This window comes from Tilletiopsis washingtonensis, assembly GCF_003144115.1.
Source record: "Tilletiopsis washingtonensis strain MCA 4186 unplaced genomic scaffold FA09scaffold_7, whole genome shotgun sequence".
NCBI classification, from domain to species: domain Eukaryota; kingdom Fungi; phylum Basidiomycota; class Exobasidiomycetes; order Entylomatales; genus Tilletiopsis; species Tilletiopsis washingtonensis.
The window spans coordinates 409889-427112 of NW_020312004.1; the positions used below are offsets into that span (position 1 = coordinate 409889).

General features: G+C 67.5%; 5 protein-coding genes across 5 annotated transcripts; 1 reads left to right on the forward strand and 4 right to left on the reverse strand.

The window, feature by feature from the left end:
- Positions 1–33: 33 nt before the first annotated feature.
- FA09DRAFT_317127 (RNA-binding domain-containing protein) lies at positions 34–3455 on the forward strand. Its single transcript, XM_025740870.1, has 4 exons — positions 34–993; positions 1049–2921; positions 2975–3060; positions 3114–3455. Exons 1-4 carry the CDS (start codon positions 52–54, stop codon positions 3426–3428), a joined length of 3216 nt encoding a protein of 1071 aa, XP_025599377.1. The 5' UTR covers positions 34–51; the 3' UTR covers positions 3429–3455.
- On the reverse strand, positions 3451–8696 carry FA09DRAFT_329051 (P-loop containing nucleoside triphosphate hydrolase protein). The gene is made up of 7 exons (XM_025742013.1): positions 7665–8696; positions 5606–7609; positions 4357–5556; positions 4136–4307; positions 4026–4080; positions 3869–3970; positions 3451–3816 (listed from the first exon to the last, which is right to left on the reverse strand). Exons 1-7 carry the CDS (start codon positions 8572–8574, stop codon positions 3661–3663), a joined length of 4599 nt encoding a protein of 1532 aa, XP_025599378.1. The 5' UTR covers positions 8575–8696; the 3' UTR covers positions 3451–3660.
- A 699-nt stretch (positions 8697–9395) lies between these two features.
- FA09DRAFT_329052 (putative glutamate dehydrogenase, NAD(+)-specific) lies at positions 9396–13265 on the reverse strand. The gene is made up of 8 exons (XM_025742014.1): positions 12890–13265; positions 12486–12701; positions 12153–12436; positions 11874–12100; positions 11693–11817; positions 11502–11637; positions 11208–11449; positions 9396–11157 (listed from the first exon to the last, which is right to left on the reverse strand). Exons 1-8 carry the CDS (start codon positions 13159–13161, stop codon positions 9516–9518), a joined length of 3144 nt encoding a protein of 1047 aa, XP_025599379.1. The 5' UTR covers positions 13162–13265; the 3' UTR covers positions 9396–9515.
- A 972-nt stretch (positions 13266–14237) lies between these two features.
- FA09DRAFT_241882 (hypothetical protein) lies at positions 14238–14851 on the reverse strand. The gene has a single exon (XM_025739643.1). It carries the CDS (start codon positions 14657–14659, stop codon positions 14327–14329), a length of 333 nt encoding a protein of 110 aa, XP_025599380.1. The 5' UTR covers positions 14660–14851; the 3' UTR covers positions 14238–14326.
- Positions 14852–15018: 167 nt separating this feature from the next.
- Positions 15019–16480, reverse strand: FA09DRAFT_295968 (putative theta class glutathione s-transferase; the record flags this gene model as incomplete). The annotated part of the gene is made up of 9 exons (XM_025740148.1): positions 15019–15195; positions 15329–15418; positions 15542–15721; positions 15770–15778; positions 15889–15926; positions 15983–16147; positions 16199–16248; positions 16279–16384; positions 16444–16480. 9 exons carry the CDS (start codon positions 16478–16480, stop codon positions 15019–15021), a joined length of 852 nt encoding a protein of 283 aa, XP_025599381.1.
- Between the last annotated feature and the right edge of the window lie 744 nt (positions 16481–17224).

Consider the following 17224-nt stretch of genomic DNA (forward strand, 5'->3'; position numbering starts at 1 on the left):
CTGGCGTGCGGCCCTGCTGCTGCCTGCCTCTCCACCCTCACACCCCTCGCCATGCCGCCCAAACGCTACTTCGACGCTGCCACAGACGACGGCGCAGCACCCGGGCCCAGCGCCGCGGGTGCCGCAGCCAAGGCGCCTGCGCCGGCGACGACCATCTTCGTCTCGCGCCTGCCCTTCACCGCCACCTCCGTCGACCTCGAGACGCTCTTCTCAGACATCGGCCCGCTCAAGCGCGCCTTCGTCGTCACTGACCCTGCTACCAAGGCGTCCAAGGGCGTCGGCTACGTCACCTTTGCCGCGCCCGATGATGCGGCGCGTGCGCTGCGTGAGATGCAGGGCAAAAGCCTCGACGGCGGCAGCCGCAAGATGGCCCTCAGCTGGGCCGACGAGAAGCCGAGCCTCAAGGAGCGCAAGGGCAAGAAGGCCGACGCTGCCGACGGCACCGCCGCTGCGCCGGCCAAGCGTCCGCGCCTCGCAGCGCCCGCCAGCGCAGGCACGCACAGCAGCGCCGGGCCGTCCAAGGACCCCGACGCCGTGCGCACCCTCATCCTCTCCGGCCTCGCCGCCTGCACGCCGGCAGCCAACGACAAGACGATCTACAAGCGCTGCCGCAAGATCGGCGACGTTGAGCGCGTCGTGCACCCGGCGCACGACCCGTCCAACATGTCAGGCAACGCCAAGCCGTCGCCCGACATTGCCCATGTCGTCTTCCGGACGCCCAACCACGCCGCCACGGCCGTCGACAAGCTGCACGCCCACATCTTCAAGGGCGCCATGCTCAGTGCCGTGCTCAAGAAGCGCGCAGACGGTGCCGCCCGCCTCGAGGCGCGTATGCGGCCCGAGAAGCGCGAGAAGCTCGAGGCAGCGCAGGCAAAGGCACGCGCTGTCGCCGAGGCCGAGGCCAAGGCGGCCGGCCGCGCGCTGACCTTCACCGAGGTCAAGGGCGGCGTGAATCAGGTCAGCCGGCTGATCCTGCGCAACCTGCCGTTCGACGTGAGTCCCCAGTCCCGCGCATGCTCGGCGCGACTGCTGACTCTCTGCTGCTCAGATCACGCCCGGAGACCTGCGCGCCGTCTTCCTGCCCTTTGGTCCCATTCACAGCATCGACGTGCCGCAAAAGGCAGCGCCACCAACGCGCTCGCAGATCCGCGCGCAGAAGCGCGCCGAGGACAGTGCGAGCGAGGACGAGAGCTCCGCAGAAGATGCAGCAGAGGCGTCTACCGCTGCTGCTGCCGCGGAGGACTCGAGCGCCGGAGAGAGCTCTGATGAGGAGGAGGAGGTGGCCAAGCCGCACCCCGCGCCGGTCGCAGCACCTACCCGGAGCACAGGAGCCACGCGCGGTCGCGGCTTTGCCTTCGTGTGGATGGTGTCGCGCGGCGATGCCGAGCGCGCTCTCAACGCCATCAACGGCACGCCCATCCGGCACGGCACAGCCGAGCGCGCTGCGGTCAAGAGCGCCAAGGGCAAGAAGGGCCGCGATGCGGCCAAGCTGGCCCTGGCGCAGGCCATGGAGGGCGCACAACCAGAGCGTCAGGTCGCTGTTGACTGGGCGCTGAGCAAGAAGGACTGGGAGCAGCGCGCGGAGGAGACGGATGCCGACACCGACGCCGAGACGGGCAAGGAGGACGAGAGCGACGATGACAGCAGCGCGGACGCTGGCAGCGATCTCGATCCCGAGGCCGTCGACGAGCTCATGCACGACGGTGCAGAGGACGAGACGGACGATGAGGAGAATGAAGACGATGAGGAGATGGAGGCGCCCGTCAAGCCGGCCCTGCCTGCGCCGGAAGAGGGCACGACGCTCTTCATCCGCAATCTGCCGTACCAGGCCACAGAGCCAGAGCTGCGCGACCTCTTCCGCTCCTTCGGCCCGCTGCGCTACGCCAAGATCACCATGGACAAGGCGACGCAGCGCAGCCGCGGTACCGGCTTCGTCTGCTTCTGGCAGGTCGAGTCCGCAGACGCAGCGCTGCGGCAAGCGCGGCTTGTCGAGAGCGAGGCTGGCCCGGGTGCACGCGGCAAGCCGGCCGCTCCGGCCGCAGCTGGCGCCAAGAACCCGTTCACCCTGCCCTCGATCCTCACGGCCGACGCCTCGGCGCCGCTGACTGCCTCGCTGACGCTGCACGGCCGCGTGCTCTCCGTCACGCCGGCCGTGGCGCGCGAGCAGGCCGGCTCGCTCGAGGCAGCCGCCCGCGCCGCGCGCGAGAAGGGCGACAAGCGCAACACGCACCTCATGCGCGAGGGCGTGCCGTTCCCCAACAGCCCGCTGGCGCGCGACATGAGCGAGTCGGAGAAGGAGAAGCGCCTGGCGAGCTTCGGCGTGCGCAAGTCGCAGCTGGGCGCCAACCCGAGCCTCTTCATCAGCAAGACGCGTCTCAGTGTTCGGCAGCTGCCGCTCTTCGCTACCGACCGCATCCTCAAGCGCCTGGCCATCTATGCGGTGCGACACTTCGGACTCGAGGCGCGTGCAGGCGAGCGGACAGACCTCAGTGCCGAGGAGAAGGGCGACCGCACAATGAGTGCCGCGCTCACGGGCGAGGACGGCCTGCCGAAGCAGAAGCGCACCGAGCGCCAGACGGCCGTGGTGCAGTCCAAGGTCGTGCGGCAGCAGGACCGTCTCGACCCGCTCACTGGCAACGGCCGCTCGCGCGGCTACGGCTTCCTCGAGATGCGCAGCTTCATTGACGCGCTCAAGGTCATCCGCTGGGCCAACGCGCGGCCCGACGTCGGCAAGCTCATGCAGGAGTGGTGGCTCGAGGAGCTCGAAGCGCTCGTGAAGCGCCTCAAGGTCGCGCGCGAGAAGCAGGAGGGCAAAGAGCGCGTCGAGACGGACGCCCGCCTCAAGCGGCTAGCCAAGCGCATCGAGGAGCTGCAGTCTGGCAAGCAGGTCGAGAAGGCGGAGCGTGGTGGTCTGCTGCAGAGTGAGTGGTGGTCACGCCTAGCACATTGCGCTGCCACTAACACTCTGCCTCAGTCGAGTTCTCCATCGAGAACAGCGTCGTGATGAAGAAGCGTCGCGAGCGCACGACGGCTCAGCGCGCCGGCGCCGCAGTCCGCTCGGTGAGTGCTTCGCTGCCTTCTTCCTTTGACTCCTTAGCTGACACATCTTTCAGCGCCACGCTGCCGAGGACGCAGCAACTGTTGCAGCTGGCGGCAAGCCTGCCCCACGGCCCACTCGCGAGGAGGCGCGTCGCGATGCCAAGCGCGAGGCGAAGCGCGAGGCAGCTGCAGCCGACGAGCCGCGCAACAAGAAGCATGCCAACTGGAACCAGAAGGCGCGCAAGGGCGCGCCCGTCGAGGAGGTCAAGGCCAAGGCGAAGGCCTCGCAGACCGTCGAGGAGCACAAGGCGAAGCGCGACGGCGCCAGCCACATCGGCGCGCAGATTGGACGCGCAAGAGCGAAGAAGCAGAAGCGCGCCGGTGCCTGATCTCGCAATGTCACACGCTGCTGCCACTGAATGTGTCGATTGGTCTGAGGCGCGCATGCGAGAGAAGGTGCGGAGACTAGAGATGCAATGGTGTACGCGCCGGGAAGAATGTACGGGGTAGATGAGCAGCGAGACGAGCGGGTCCAGAACGCCTGCGCACGCGCAAGGCTGGTCGCTGAGAGAGGTATGACACGGTGACTGGGAGCCCATATAGATGCCGACAGCGGAGCGATCACTCCTCCTTCTGGAGCGCTTGCAGCGAGACGAGGTCGGCGTAGATGCCGCCAAGCTGCATCAGCGTCGAGTGCTGGCCCATCTCGGCGACGGCGCCGTCCTTGAGCACGAAGATGCGGTCGGCGCGCGAGATCGTCGAGAGGCGGTGCGCGATCTGCGTGGTTGCGATCAGAGGGAGGAATGCAGCAAGGTCTCGGCTCACTCACCGCAATTGTTGTGCGCCCACGCGCGGCCTTGTCCAGAGCCTCCTGCACCACTGCTTCGGACTCAGAGTCGAGCGCAGAAGTCGCCTCGTCGAGAAGCAGGATCTGCAGCAAGCAAGGTAAGCGATGTCGAGCATGCAGGTATTGGAGGGAGACGCACCTTGGGGTCACGGATGAGTGCCCGCGCAATGGCAATGCGCTGCTTCTGTCCGCCGCTGCGGAACACGGTGTCAGCATGCAGCTTCCAAAGTACGCTCCAGCAACGCTCACCTCAGCTGCGTGCCCTTGCCCCCAACCTCCGTGTCCCAGCCGTTCGGCAGCGACTCGATGAAGGAGAGGATATTGGCATTGGCCGCGGCGCGCTGCAGCATCTGGTCGGTGACGTCGTCCGCGTCTTCAAAGGCGCCGAGGCGGATGTTGTACGCGATCGTCCCGTCGTAGACTGGGCGGGTGTCAGCAACGAAGCAGGCAACGAGCCACAAGGCACTCACGCGTGGGCTCCTGCGACACAAGCGCAATGTGGCGCCGCAGCGACTTGAGGTTCAGCTCGGTGATGTCGTGCCCGTCGATGAGGATGCGGCCCTGGATCGGGTCGTAGAAGCGCTCGATGAGCTGGATCGTCGTCGACTTGCCGCAGCCGCTGCCGCCGACGAGCGCGCAGTACGAGCCCGGCTTGATCTCCATCTGCAGGCCGCCGAGCACGCGAACGCCGGGCCGAGTCGGGTAGCGGAAGTGCACCTTCTCGAACTGCACGTGTCCCTCGCAGTGCTCGAGCACCGTGCCGCCCGTGCTCTCCGAGTCGATCTCGGGGCGCATGTCGAGCAGCCGGATCGTGGCATCAGCGGCGCCGCGCGCGTTCGAGATGTCGGGCACAAAGTTGAATACGTTGCCCGCCTGAATGCTGCCAAAGATGACGGCCGTGAGGACGGTGAAGAAGTGGCCAGACGTGATCTCGCCGTCGAGAAGCAGGCCGCTGCCGTACCAGAAGGCAAGCGCAATGACACCAAACGCGAGTGCCTGCGAGATGGCGTACAGGATCGTCGAGTAGAAGGCCGCGCGGTGCGTGATGCGCGCCGGGCCCTTGAGCTCGTCGCGGTACACGGCGTGGAAGTGCGTCTCGCCGGTGAGCGAGGCGACGGTGCGGATCGCGCCCGACGCCTCACACGCGCGCTGCGCAGCCGCCTGGTGCGCAGCCGAGATCTTGCTGTCCTTGAGAATGACGAGCTTGAGGCGCACGAAGCCGGCCGAGAGCGTCAGCGGGGTGACGGAGATGCAGACGAGCGCCAGCTTCCAGCCGTACGCAAGACCGATGATGTAGCCGACGATGAGCGTCGCGAACGACTGCAGGATCGTGCCCATCGTCACGCCAACCAGGCCATTGATCTTCTGCGCGTTCTCCGAGATGGCCGAAGTGAGCGCGCCCGACGAGTGCGTGTCCTCGTCGAAGTAGGCCACGTCGGCCCGCAGGTACGCCAGCAGCGAGAGGCGGCGCACGCGCTCCATCAGGTACGTGCTGGCCAGCATGAGGTTGTGGTTCTGCGCGGCGATGGCGAACGTCGAGCCGATCGAGATGATGAAGAAGTACAGCGCGTTGAGGTCGGCCTGTGAGCGCATCTCAGTGCGCACGGGCTCCGGGCAGCCCTGCCCCGGCGGCAGGTTGCTGCACAGCGAGAAGTTCTGCAGAGCACGACCTGTGGGGAATGTGAGCCATGGCAGAGCACGCGTCTCGACGCAGCTCACCGAAGAGAAGGGCAAAGAGCGGGTACACGGCGCCGGAGAGGAACGAACCGACGAAGCCGACGCCGTACAGCGACCAGATGTGGCCCTTATTGATCTTGGCCAGGCGGTAGAGCAGGTACAGCAGGCCGTGGCGCGGCGCCTTGACGGCGTCGCGCTCCTCCTTCTTGCGGCGCATGAGCTGGCTGGTGATCGAGTTGAAGCTCTGGCGCGACTTGGTGCGCTCGAGCCCTTCGGCAGTGCGGCGCCGCAGGTCTTCGAGCTCGGCCTTGTCGTCGAAGATGGCCTCGGTCGACGTCGTGTTGGCACGGATGGCCTGTGCGGACACCAGCGCCGCGTACGCGCCGCGCTGCGCAAGCAGCGCATCGTGCGTGCCCGTCTCGAGAATGGTGCCCTTGCCCATCACGACGATGTTGTCGGCGTTCTTGATCGTCGACAGGCGGTGTGCGATCGTGATCGTCGTGCGGCCGCGCGAGGCCTTGTCGAGGGCATCCTGCACGATGTGCTCGCTCTGCGTGTCGAGAGCGCTCGTGGCCTCGTCGAGCAGAAGAATGGCAGGGTTCTTGACGATGGCGCGCGCGATCGCGATGCGCTGCTTCTGACCGCCAGACAGAAGGAAGCCGCGCTCGCCGACGAGTGTCTCGTAGCCCTCGGGCAGCGCCTCGATGAACGCGTGCGCATTGGCCTGCTTGGCCGCGTCCAGCACGAGCGCGGCCCGCTTCTCCTTGTCGGCCTTCTCCCACGCCGTGTTGAGCAGGCCGTACTCGATGTTCTCGCGGATCGTCGTGGCGAAGAGCGTCGGCTCCTGCGACACGAGGCCGATCTGCGTGCGCAGCCAGCGCAGGTTGAGGTCGCGGATGTCGCGGCCGTCGAGGAACACGGCGCCGGCGTCGGGGTCGTAGAAGCGCTCCACGAGCGACACGATGGTACTCTTGCCGCTGCCGGACGCGCCGACGAGCGCAGTAACCTTGCCCTTGGGCACGTGCACGGAGAAGTTCTCGAGGATGGGCACGTCGAGGCGCGCCGGGTAGCGGAAAGCCACGTTGAGGATCTCAATCTCGCCCTCGCAGCGCGCCGGACGGGCGCCCTCCTCGCTGGACGAGTCGATGTCGGGCGTGCGGTCGATCGTCTCGAAGACCTTGCTCGAGGCAGACAGGCCGTAGGCCCACGCCTGCGCGTTGGGCGCCAGCATTGCCATCGAGAAGGAGCCCATCAGGATGGAGAAGACGACGTTCATCACGGTGCCCGTGGGGATGTTGCCGCTGGCGATGAGCTTCGAGCCGTACCAGAAGGCGAGCGCGTACGACGAGTAGATGACAAAGAAGAAGACGCCCATGCCGGCGCCGTTGATGATGGCCTTGGCGCGGCCGGTGCGCACCGTGGCGTGGTTGAACGTGTCGTACAGCTCGACGAGGCGCGCCTCGATGCCGAACGCCTTGGCCGTGCGCACGGCACTGAGCGCCTCCTCGGCGACGGAGGCGCCCGAGCCCACGTGCGCGAGCTCGGCCTGCTGGTGCTTCGTCGCGAGCACGTTCATGAGCGCGCCCGCCGCGATGATGCACGGCACAATCGACGACATGACGCCGGCGAGGGCGGGCGACTTGGCAAAGGCGACGACGAAGCCGGTGACGAAGGTGGCGAGGAACATGAACGACATGGGCACCTTGTCCGAGATGCCCTCCTGGATGAGCTGGATGTCGGACTGGATGCGGCTCGTGATCTCGCCCGCGCCGACGAGGTCGAAGTACGCCACCTCCTGGCGCAGCACGGCGGCGAGGTAGTTCTCGCGGATGCGCCGCGTGATCGACTCGCCCGTGTACATCCACGACGCCATGTAGATGTACGTGGCGCCAAACATGGCGATGCCAATGTAGAGCAGCAGCAGTGCGTCCATGTTGACGTTGCGCTGCAGCTCCGCGCGTGCGGCCAGCACCGCCTCGGGCGACGCGCTCGGGTCGGCGGCAGAGTTGGTGTAGTCGAGGAAGGAGGTAGTGAGGTTGCCGAACACTGCGCGGGGGTCAGCACGGCACGCCACACCATAGCCTGCCCGCCGTCTGCTCACCGATGGTCATCAGCGGCTGCGCCGCACCCGCCGCACACGCCGCCAGAATGCCGATGGCGTTCCAGAAGAGATCCCACTTGGTCGCGTAGCGGAAGAGATCGCGCACCGTCGCCTTGTACTGCAGCGGCTCGTCGTGCGAGCGGCGCGAGAGCGAGTCGGACGAGCCGTGCATCTGCAGCGCGACCTGCTTGTCCAGCGGCGCCAGGCCGGGGTCGACGGGCGAGCCCTTCTCGCCGGGCGTGGCGTGGTCGCCGCGCGAGCGGTCCTCGTCGCTCGTGCTGCCGGCCTGCGAGTCGCGGCTGCGCGCCGTGGGGCTGCTGTGCTCGAGCTGGTGCGCATGCTCAATGCCGCGCTGCGTCGCTGCGTACTGCGCATCGGCCTCGGCGGCCTCGATGCCGCCGTGCGAGCCCTGCGGCTGCGAGAGGAGCCCGGTGCCGCCCATCATGACCTCGCCCGTGACGGCGCCGAGGAGCGCGTTGCCGACGCCGCGTGCTCGCGACGGCGACGAGTCAGCGTGGCGCGCGTGAGCGTGCCGAGTAGGCGTGTCTGGTGCGGCTGAGCCAAGCGTCACCTCGCTGGTCAGCGGTGCAGCGTCGGAGAGGCGCGCGGCAGAGGGCGAGGGCGGGCCGGTGTAGGCCGTGTGCACGGAGCGGCCGTCGTCGTCGTGGCTGGAGGCGCTCCAGGCGCCGATGCGCGACGAGCGCGACGGCGCGACGGGCAGGACGCCGTGGCTGGCGCTGCTGCGCGCGTCGGCAAAGGCGGCGGGCGAGGCCGGCATGCTAGGGGCGTTATTGGAGCCACTCGACGAGGCCGAGGGCTCGCGGGCCCTGCGGCTGCGCGGCGGTGTGGCAAGCTGCGCAGCGGGCGCGGCAGAGGCAGAGGCGGCTGCACCGCGCGGCGGCGAGGACATGGCACAGGCGCTGCGCCGGCGGGAGCAGCGAGCAGCTGGGAGAGGTGGTGGTGGTGCGCAGGCGAGAGGGTAGCGGATGGGTGCGGAGAGGAGGAAGCGCCGGCGAGGGCTCGCTCCGCGCCTTGGCAGCACGCAGGCAACACACGCGCACCCGCCTCAGCACGCAGCACCCGCGGCGGGGCAAAGGCAGGCCGCGAGGAGGCGCAGCGCCGGCCCACGGCAGCAAAGCGCGGGCGGGCAGGCATGCGCCGCCGCACCCGAGAAGCCGCCCGCTGCAGCTCGCCTCGCTGCGCCTGTCGAGCACGTCTCCTCCTGACCGCTGCTTTCCACGCTGCGGCTGGCTCTCGCAGCTTTTAGGCGCTGCGTGCTGCATCGCTGCGTGCACGCTGATAGGGCGTTGCGGCGGCTGGAGAAGCACCTAGCGCCGGAGCGCGGATCCGGGCCCGCCGACCGCGTGTCGAGCGGGGCCGCCGCCAGCCCTTGCCGCCATCGCATGTCCTCCTTCGCACCACGAGCTGCGCTGGCGCCGCTTCCTGGTCGATGAAGGCGCCCTCATCTCAGGATGCAGCCTCGCATACGACGACGACGAGGAGGAGCATGGGCGACCTCGCCCTGCCCTCATCAGCGGGCGCCTTCGGTCTTGCCTCGGAATTGGCCCCGCGCCCAAGATCGGGCGCAGCAGCAGGAGTCTGGCCGCCGTTGCGCTCTGCAAGGCGCGCTTGCGCCCCCTGGCGATTTTCCGCGCTTGCCCTTTCCCGCGGGTCTCTCGCTCTCTCGCTCTCTCTCCTTCTCTTTCTCTCTCACACGCTTCGCTCTGGTCAGCCATTCAATTTTCGCTTCTCGTGACACGTCTCTAGTAGATAGGGTAGGTAGCAGGGCGTCGACAGACACCGTGGAGTCAACATGTGCGGCCAGCCCCGGCGCGGGCCGCGTGGGAACGTCTAGCGCGAGCCCTCCGTGAGGCCGCTGATGTGCTTGTAGAACGAGACGGCCGTGGCGGTGGGGCCGTACTTGTAGACGAAGTCGGCCGCCGTCGACGCGGCAAACGCGGCCTTGAGGTACGGCTCGGGCACGCGGCGGCACAGCTCGTCGAGGCCGACCTTCTCGAGCAGCGTGCGCGGGAAGACGCGCGAGAGCACGGCGGCGCGGATGCGCGCATTGTCGTACAGGTCCGTCGCCGCCAGCTCCTCGGAGAGGGCGTTGATGGCCGCCGAGAGCTCCGAGGAGAGCGTGCTGCGCGGCTTGCCCGTCTTCTCGCTCTCGCGCCAGATGGCCTCGAACTCCTTCTCGGCATTGTCGATGACGACGCGCTGAATGTCGGCGACGTAGCTGCGGTAGAAGTCGCTCGGCTTGCCGTCGGTGAACATCATGCACTGCCGGTACTCGTCGTCGGAGAGCGAGAGGCCCGCCAGCACCTCGAGCGAGCTGCTCGTCACGCCGCCCTTGTTGGCGCTCGCGTCGGGGTAGAGGATGACGCCGCGGCGCTCGAGCTCGAGGCGCGCCTGGCGCGTGATGAACAGGTTGGCGCCCTCGACGACGTACTTGAACAGCGGCTTGCCGTCGGCGTCGAAGAGGCCCTTGACGTTGGAGATGTTGATCGACTCGGGGCGCCCGCCGCACGGCACGAGCATGTCGGCCTTGAAGCGCAGGTGCGCGCTGTTGCGGAACGACATGCCGTCGGTGATGACCTCGCCCGACGGCAGGCGCACGTCGTTCTCCTCGACGAGGATGCGGTAGCCCTGCGGCGACAGCTTCGACACGTCAAAGTGCGAGATCATCTGGCGCGCCTTGGCGAGGCGGACGAGCTCGGCGCGGTTGATGCCCTTGGGGTCGTGCACCACGCCCGCGCCGTCGATGATCGTCACGCACGCGGCACTCGAGAGCAGAATCTCGTTGCTGCCCAGGTCGCCGTCGGGGCCGCCCGTCTGCACCTTGGTGACGTGCTCCTCCTTGAGGCCGAGCTTGCGCAGGATGCCCACCTCGTACTGCCGCACCGAGAGACTCGTCATGCCGTACGTGTCGTGCGGCACGCCGCCGAGCGTCGCCGCCGTCTTGCCCGTCGTGAACGACTTCCACCAGGGCGCGCCGCGCTCGCGTGCGTGGTTGGCGCACCAGTCCATGTAGCCCGCCGTGCCCTCGTCGGGGCCGAGGAAGAGGATCTCCTCGCGGCCCAGGCGGTCGACGAGCTCCTCCTTGACGCCCGGCGTCTGACCGACGAGCAGCAGGTCGAGCAGCGCGTCGATGTACTTCTCAAACGCCAGCAGCGGGTCGGCGTCGAGCGTCGGCAGGATCGTGCCCTTGCTGCCGCCCTCGGGAATGTCCTTGTTCTTCAGGTGCTGCGTGCTCGCCAGCGCGTAGTTCTCGTCGAAGAGCGTGCGCTGGTTGATCGAGTAGTTCTCGCGGTTGCGGCTGCGCACGATGCGGATGCCGCCGCGCGCCACGTCGCTGAAGCGCACATGGAAGCCGCGGAACTCGGCGCCGACGACGAAGAAGATGCCGTACGGCTTGATCGGGTACTCAGCCTCGGGCAGGAAGCCCGGGTCGAGGCGGAAGCTGAGCGCGACCTTGGTCGGCGTGTAGAAGCTGCGCGCGCGTTAGTACAAGACAGAGCGCAGTCACGCGCGGCAACTCACTTGGTCTTGAGCACAGCCTTGTTGAAGAACAGCAGCGCCTGCAGCACCTGCAGCTCGTGCGGGTTGGCGGCCGCCTTGCGGATGCGCGCCCACATGGCCTCGTCGTCGAGCACCTCCTCCTTGACGAGGCGCTGGTAGCTGAGCGTCGGCACGAGCTCGTGGTCGTCGGCGCCGCCGGGGTAGTGCGTGTTGGCAAAGTGCACGTAGAGCAGGCGCACGAGGTCGGGGTGCGCGAGCATCACCTGGGGCAGGATTAGCTTTGCGTGACGTGCGGCGGATACTGCGCATGCTCACCTCCTGGATCGATTGCCGCGTGAACGTCTCCTCGCGGAAGCGCAGCTTGATGTCGTTCAGGATCGACGCGTGCGCCGGGTCTGCCTCGTCGAGCACATTCCGCAGCGCCTGGTAGGCCTGGCCGAGGCGGTTGCAGCTGCGCGTGCAAAGCGTCAGGGATGTCGCAAACGCGCGCAGAGAGCCGCACTCACAAGTGCTGCGCAAAGAGCCAGCCGCAGTAGGCGTACGCGGCTTCTTGCACGGCGTGGTCTCCCGCGCCGGGCTGGAAGAAGGGGTTGTCGGGCAGCACAAAGATGAGCGACGCCTCCTTGATGATCTGCGCGCGCAAAGGGACGTGAGCAGCGGGCAAGACACGCAAGGCAGCGCGCGCACCTGGTGGATCGAGAGCTCAATCGGCGGGCTCTTGGACGCGGGCATCGGGTTGAGGTACAGCGTAATGACGGTGACGCCGTTGCTGAACTGCTCGACGTACTTGCGCGACGAGAAGAGGCCGTAGAAGTGGTAGAGGTCTGAGAGCGCGCTGAAGTAGCTGCGCGTCGTGCCCATGCGGTAGCCGATGACGACGCGGCGCTCGCGGCTGCCCTCGACCTCGTACATCTCTGTGGATGAGCGTCAGCAGGGCGCGCAGGGCTGTGGGAGCGGGACACGCACCAATGACGGGGCCGTGGCGGCGCAGCACCTCGTCCATGACGGCCTGGTAGATCTCGAGCGTGTTCGAGCTGGCCTTGGAGAGGAACGTCTTGTCGCCGACGCGCGTCACGTCCGAGTACTCGGGCGTGCCCGCCTCGGGAATCGGCTGCACGAAGTTGCACTTGGCCAGGAAGTAGCAGCGCAGCTGCTGCTTGGAGAGAGCGGACACGCTGCCGGCGCTGCGGTACGTCTCGAGGCGGTACGCCTTGCTGACGGACGACTTGTCGAGGTAGTTCTCGTCCATGCTGCGGCGCGTGTCAGCGCAGCTCATGCGTCTCTCTGCGGCCCACTCACCGGCGCTCCCACTGCGGCCCGCCCGTCTGGCTCTCGCCGGCCTTGCTCGAGTGAATAAAGACGGCGCCGTTGTCCGTCGTGTGCTCGAGGTCGATGTCGAGGCTGCTCGAGTGCTTCGTGTACGCCAGGATCTTGGCGCCAAAGAGCGCCATGATGTGGTCGGCGATCGTCTCGACGGACTCGAGCGCAAAGTAGGTGTCATCGATGCCCAGGTTGCTGGAAAGAGCAGCGTGAGCTTGTTGCGCGTGCGTGGGAGCAGAGCGGTGCACGGTGCAGCGAGAGCAGCGCCGCGGCGAGGTGCAGCGAGAGGAGCGCGGCGAGGTGCATGCGCCGCGCTCGCCCCTCTCGCCAGCGCGCCAGGCCCGAGCGCCGAGCATCTCTCGCACCACCCACACACCACTCACAGGTAGAACCACTGCACCTCGGCGTCGACGAGGTCCGGCGGGATGAAGCCCTTGCCCTTGAGCAGCGTCTGCACGGCGGCCGCCTGCTCCGTCTTGCCCTCAAAGACGGTGTCGGTGTAGCCCGTCGTGTTCTTGAGGATGTGGTCGGGCGTGGCGGCGCGCGGCGTGTGTGTGCCGGTGCCGGGCACGCTGAGCAGCGCGGCCTTGACGGGTGCCATGCTGGCGAGGCCGGCGCTGCTGCTGGAGGCACCGTTGGAGGGTGCGCTCGGCATGGTGAGGGAGAGAGTGGTGGGTGGTGGTGTGGTGTCGGGCAGAGAGGAGTGGCGCAGACAGCGACAGCCTTAAGTAGCCCGCCGGCTGTGTGGGTCGCGGGGCGAGGAGGTGGAGAGAAGGCAGGCCGGCGCCCAGGCGCGGCGCCAGATAGCCAGCGGCGTGCGTCAGGGGCCGGCCCGCCGTGCTCGCCTCGCACGGCGCCAGCAGCGGCCAAGCTGCAGCAAGGCGAGGTCCCAAGAGACACGGCGCAGCTCCCGCACAGCCGGCAGCCGCAGCACCTCACCTCGCACATCGCTTGCCCTGCTCGAGCCGCCTCCAAGTCAGGCGGCAGTGGAGGTGCAGGCAGCGCCAGCCAAAAAGCTACACGCGCGGCGGGCGGAGAGTTGCCGCGGCACAGCACGCCGCGCGCGCCACACAAGACAGCGCTCGTGCCTGACGAGCCCGAGGGGCTGACGTGCTGCGCTGCGCCCACGCGCCGCGCTGCCCCTGGCCCTGCCTTGATCTCGCGCGGCACGCACTGCGCGCCGGCCCCGCTCGGCAGCGTGCCGTCCAGCAGGCCGCCTCGTCGCTGGCCCTCTCCGCAGCAGACGACCATCTCGCTGGCACGTTCAAGTGCTCCCTTCATCACGCTGGCGATAACAGAGGGGCAACGCAGAGGTTCTAGGCGCCGCGCGACGCCGACGCGCGCCGAGTCTGCCCCAGTCCCACGCCCCTGGCCGGTCTTCGAGGCTGCACCTGGACTTCTGGAGGGCGTTGAAGCGCCAGCAAAGGGCTGTCTGGCAGCCAGAGGGGGCCACCTCGTGCTCGTGCTGCCCCCAGCGGCTGGCGCATGTTGCTGCAGCTCATCACGGCTGTGTGGGGTGCCGGGAGCGCCACGGGGCACGGAGCCGCGCGGACCGCAGCGCCGAGCACCGCGCACAAACTCCGCCCGCCGTCTGCGCCGTGCGGCGAGAGCCTCTCTGCCAGCGCACAACGCCAAGCGATGAGCCACACCTCTTCGCCTCAGCTGGGCTGCGCAGACGGACTCTGCACCGTGCCCGCCTCCGCTTAGGACGCCGCAGCCACCGCCAGCTTTTTGCTCGAGGCGGCCAACGCATCATGCGACACCCGCTGCCCACGCCGAGCGTGACCCGCCGGCAACGCGCAGGGGGGTTGGCGGTTCTTCTAGCGTGCCTGCGCCTCGCACAAGCCAAGGCGTGCTTGCTCAGATCTTCGCATTGATCGACATCCCAACGTCAGGCCACCTGCAGCGCTGAGAACGAGGGTGCCCGCCACGGCATCGCTTGCGATCGGGGGTCCCTCGCTGCATCGAGCACTTGGCCGTCTCCGCGCGGCTGGCGACTCTGACTCGCGCTGCGACCTCACGCCAGCGCTTTGCTGTCTGACCGCATGCGACACGTCCAGGGCCCAGGCTAAGCACGCCCAGCTCAGACCAAGAGCCGCTCTCGATAGCAATCCTTCGTGCTGCTGGAAGTGAGGCGGAGGGACGGAGCGCATGCACCTCGCCCGGCCGGGCAGCGCAGAGAGAGATCGTAGACGCGCGCCGGACTTTGGTCCGCGGTCCCGGACCGAGCGGCCTGGAGGCGCGCTACGCTCGGCGTCCTACAGCGCATACCGCTGGGAGCAGCTTCATCTCGCCATCCTCAAGCATAGCTCGCACAGCTGCGAGCAGCATCGACGCGACCGCCAAGCTCGGGCTACGGTTCGGCGAAGGAGTGTCATTCGTCATTTGAGCTCACGGCGAGCCGGCGGGCCGAGACGCAGGGCTGACGTGCAGCCAGGCCGGGCTCGACGAGAGATCGACGCCCGCCGGCCTACGAGTGGGTCGAGTGTCCGAGCGGCACAGCGGACGGCGCCTACTTCTTCGCAGCGTCGTCCTTCATGCCCTTCTGCACCCACTTCTTTGCGTCTTCGGCCTTCTTGTTGATCTCGTCAGCGTACTTGGCCTCAAAGTCGCTCTCTAAGAGCTTGGTCAGGAACCTGCCGGTTGAGAGCACGCAATCGGTCGATGACGGCGGCGATGCGGCTGTGAGCTTCGTCAGTGCGCGGCAGAAGAGGCAGCAGGAATACGCACGAGATGCCAAGGCCATTGGGGTCGTGCGGCACGTCCTGGAAGGAGAGGCGAGCTTAGCCGGGAGAGGCGGAGAGGTGCGGCAGCCAACTCACGCTGCCCTTGCGCACGGCGGGGCGCTCCCAGTTGCGCAGAATGTAGTTGCGCACGTTGGGGCCCACGTCGGAGTGCGGCACGCCGGCCCACTGCGAGGGAATGTCGTGTCAGCGGACGTGCAGAGATCGAACGGCAGCGTCCAAGGCTCTCTCTCTCTCTTCGCCCGTCCCGTCATTCATCGCTTCATCTTCGGCCTGGCCCTGTTTACTCACGGCGTGCAGGTGCAACCAGGGGTAGGCGTTGCAGTCGGCAATACTGTACTTGCCCTTGCCCTCGCCCACAAGCCAGTCGCGGCCCTCGAGGTGCTTCTCGAGCACGCCGTAGAGGCGCTTCGTCTCGTTGATGTAGCGGTCCTTGCCGTACTGGATCTGCTCGGGCGCGTAGCGCACGAACTGGGTGGATTGTGAGCAGAGTAGGGGTGACAGGGCAGAGGGACTCACGTGGTTGGCCTGGCGTGAGCAAGCAGCTGAGAGGTAAGCATCAAGCGCATCGAGCGAGGCGTCTCAACTCATCTTGCATAGGCTAGGCAGAGGGGTCAGCAGGGGTCCGACGCAAAGACAGCCGCAGCACTCACGCCGACACCGCCGTGCACCCAGACTGGCAGAGAGCACACATCAGCCGCCGCACTACCTCCTCTCTCCCTTTCCGCTCACAGATCCACTGCAGCGCCTGGCTGCGCAGCTTCTCGCCATTCGGCTCGTCGCTGCCCCAGCTGAACTTGTGCTCCGGGTCGTACTTCTTCTCGAGCCACAGCAGGATGGCGGCCGTCTCGAAGACGGAGTGGTCGTGGTTGGGGTCGTAGATTGCGGGAATGCGGCCTGCGCGGAGTGTCAGCACAGCGACAGATGCAGCAGCTGGCGGACACGCACCGTTGGGCGAGTGCTTCAGGAACGTGGAGGACGGTGTCAGCGCATGGCATCTCGCTGGCTAGCCGCACGCTACTCATCACTCCTCCTTCTGCTCGTTCTTGCTGAAGTCGATGGCGTACACCTCGTACTCGAAGTCGGGGTATGCCGCCTTCAGCTCCTCGAGGAAGATGCTGACCTTCTTGCCGTCTGCGGGGCGTGCGGACGTGAGCATCGAGCGCCGAAGCTCGCGAGTCCGCCGTGCTCACTAGGCGTGCCGACGGTGTAGAGCGTGATGGGCTTCATGCTGGCGGACTGTGTGTGGTGGTGGGGTGAGAGAAAGGCGCACGACAGCGAAGGCGTGCTTGGCCCGAGCGCGGCCCGCTTATGTCCGGAGGCGGGCACTAGACAGGTGGAGGGGTGCAGGCGAGGCAGTCGCTCCCTCTCCCCGCACCCCGCATTCGTGTTGCCTGCTCCTCCGGCCAGCACACGCCTCCGCTCTGCCCCATGTGGCCGTTCGTTGCAGCTCGAAATGTTCGTTGGGCCTGTGTGCAGCAGTTGGTGAGCTTGTTTGGAGCACGTCAGCCGGCGGGAAAGGCGGCAAGTCGATTGGCGCGTCACAGAGGTCTCTCGAACCAGGCCCGCGTGTTGCCGCCTGCGCGATGTTGAGCGCTCGCTCCGCGCGGAAAGACGTTTCGCTGTGTCAGCCAGCGGCTGGAAGGCTTGCTTCTGCTCCGCATCCCTTTGCTCCTCTCTGTCTGCTCCTCGCACGCACTTACTGCACTTCGTAGCAAGATATTCATTGCACGGCACAGACAGGCTCGGGCTTCGTGGCGCAGATAGGGGGGCGAGAGATAGATGGACAGACGGCGGGAGGGAACACGGGACGGGTTGGAGAGGAGGCGCCAGAGGAGCACTTCGCAAGATACAGACGGACAGGCGGGGCGCTGCTTCGCGGCAGGCTGACACAGGTGAGATGAGTCGTGGGCGCGGGCGCAGATGCAGGAGCAGGAGGATGGGCAGGAAGAGCTGCGTCGTGCGGTGGTGGGC

Excerpts from the sequence above, each read along its gene's own strand:
- FA09DRAFT_317127 (XM_025740870.1), top strand. The coding sequence starts at position 52 with ATGCCGCCCAAACGCTACTTCGACGCTGCCACAGACGACGGCGCAGCA. Across the intron at positions 2,922-2,974 it reads GCGTGGTGGTCTGCTGCAGA|TCGAGTTCTCCATCGAGAAC; the intron begins GTGAGTGGTGGT and ends ACTCTGCCTCAG. Across the intron at positions 3,061-3,113 it reads CCGGCGCCGCAGTCCGCTCG|CGCCACGCTGCCGAGGACGC; the intron begins GTGAGTGCTTCG and ends CACATCTTTCAG.
- FA09DRAFT_329051 (XM_025742013.1), bottom strand. The coding sequence starts at position 8,574 with ATGTCCTCGCCGCCGCGCGGTGCAGCCGCCTCTGCCTCTGCCGCGCCC. Across the intron at positions 4,081-4,135 it reads GGCAAGGGCACGCAGCTGAG|CGGCGGACAGAAGCAGCGCA; the intron begins GTGAGCGTTGCT and ends CGTGTTCCGCAG. Across the intron at positions 3,817-3,868 it reads GTGGGCGCACAACAATTGCG|ATCGCGCACCGCCTCTCGAC; the intron begins GTGAGTGAGCCG and ends GCAACCACGCAG.
- FA09DRAFT_329052 (XM_025742014.1), bottom strand. The coding sequence starts at position 13,161 with ATGCCGAGCGCACCCTCCAACGGTGCCTCCAGCAGCAGCGCCGGCCTC. Across the intron at positions 11,450-11,501 it reads CGCGGCAATCGATCCAGGAG|GTGATGCTCGCGCACCCCGA; the intron begins GTGAGCATGCGC and ends ATCCTGCCCCAG. Across the intron at positions 11,158-11,207 it reads AAGGCTGTGCTCAAGACCAA|CTTCTACACGCCGACCAAGG; the intron begins GTGAGTTGCCGC and ends ACGCGCGCGCAG.
- FA09DRAFT_241882 (XM_025739643.1), bottom strand. The coding sequence starts at position 14,659 with ATGCGCTCCGTCCCTCCGCCTCACTTCCAGCAGCACGAAGGATTGCTA.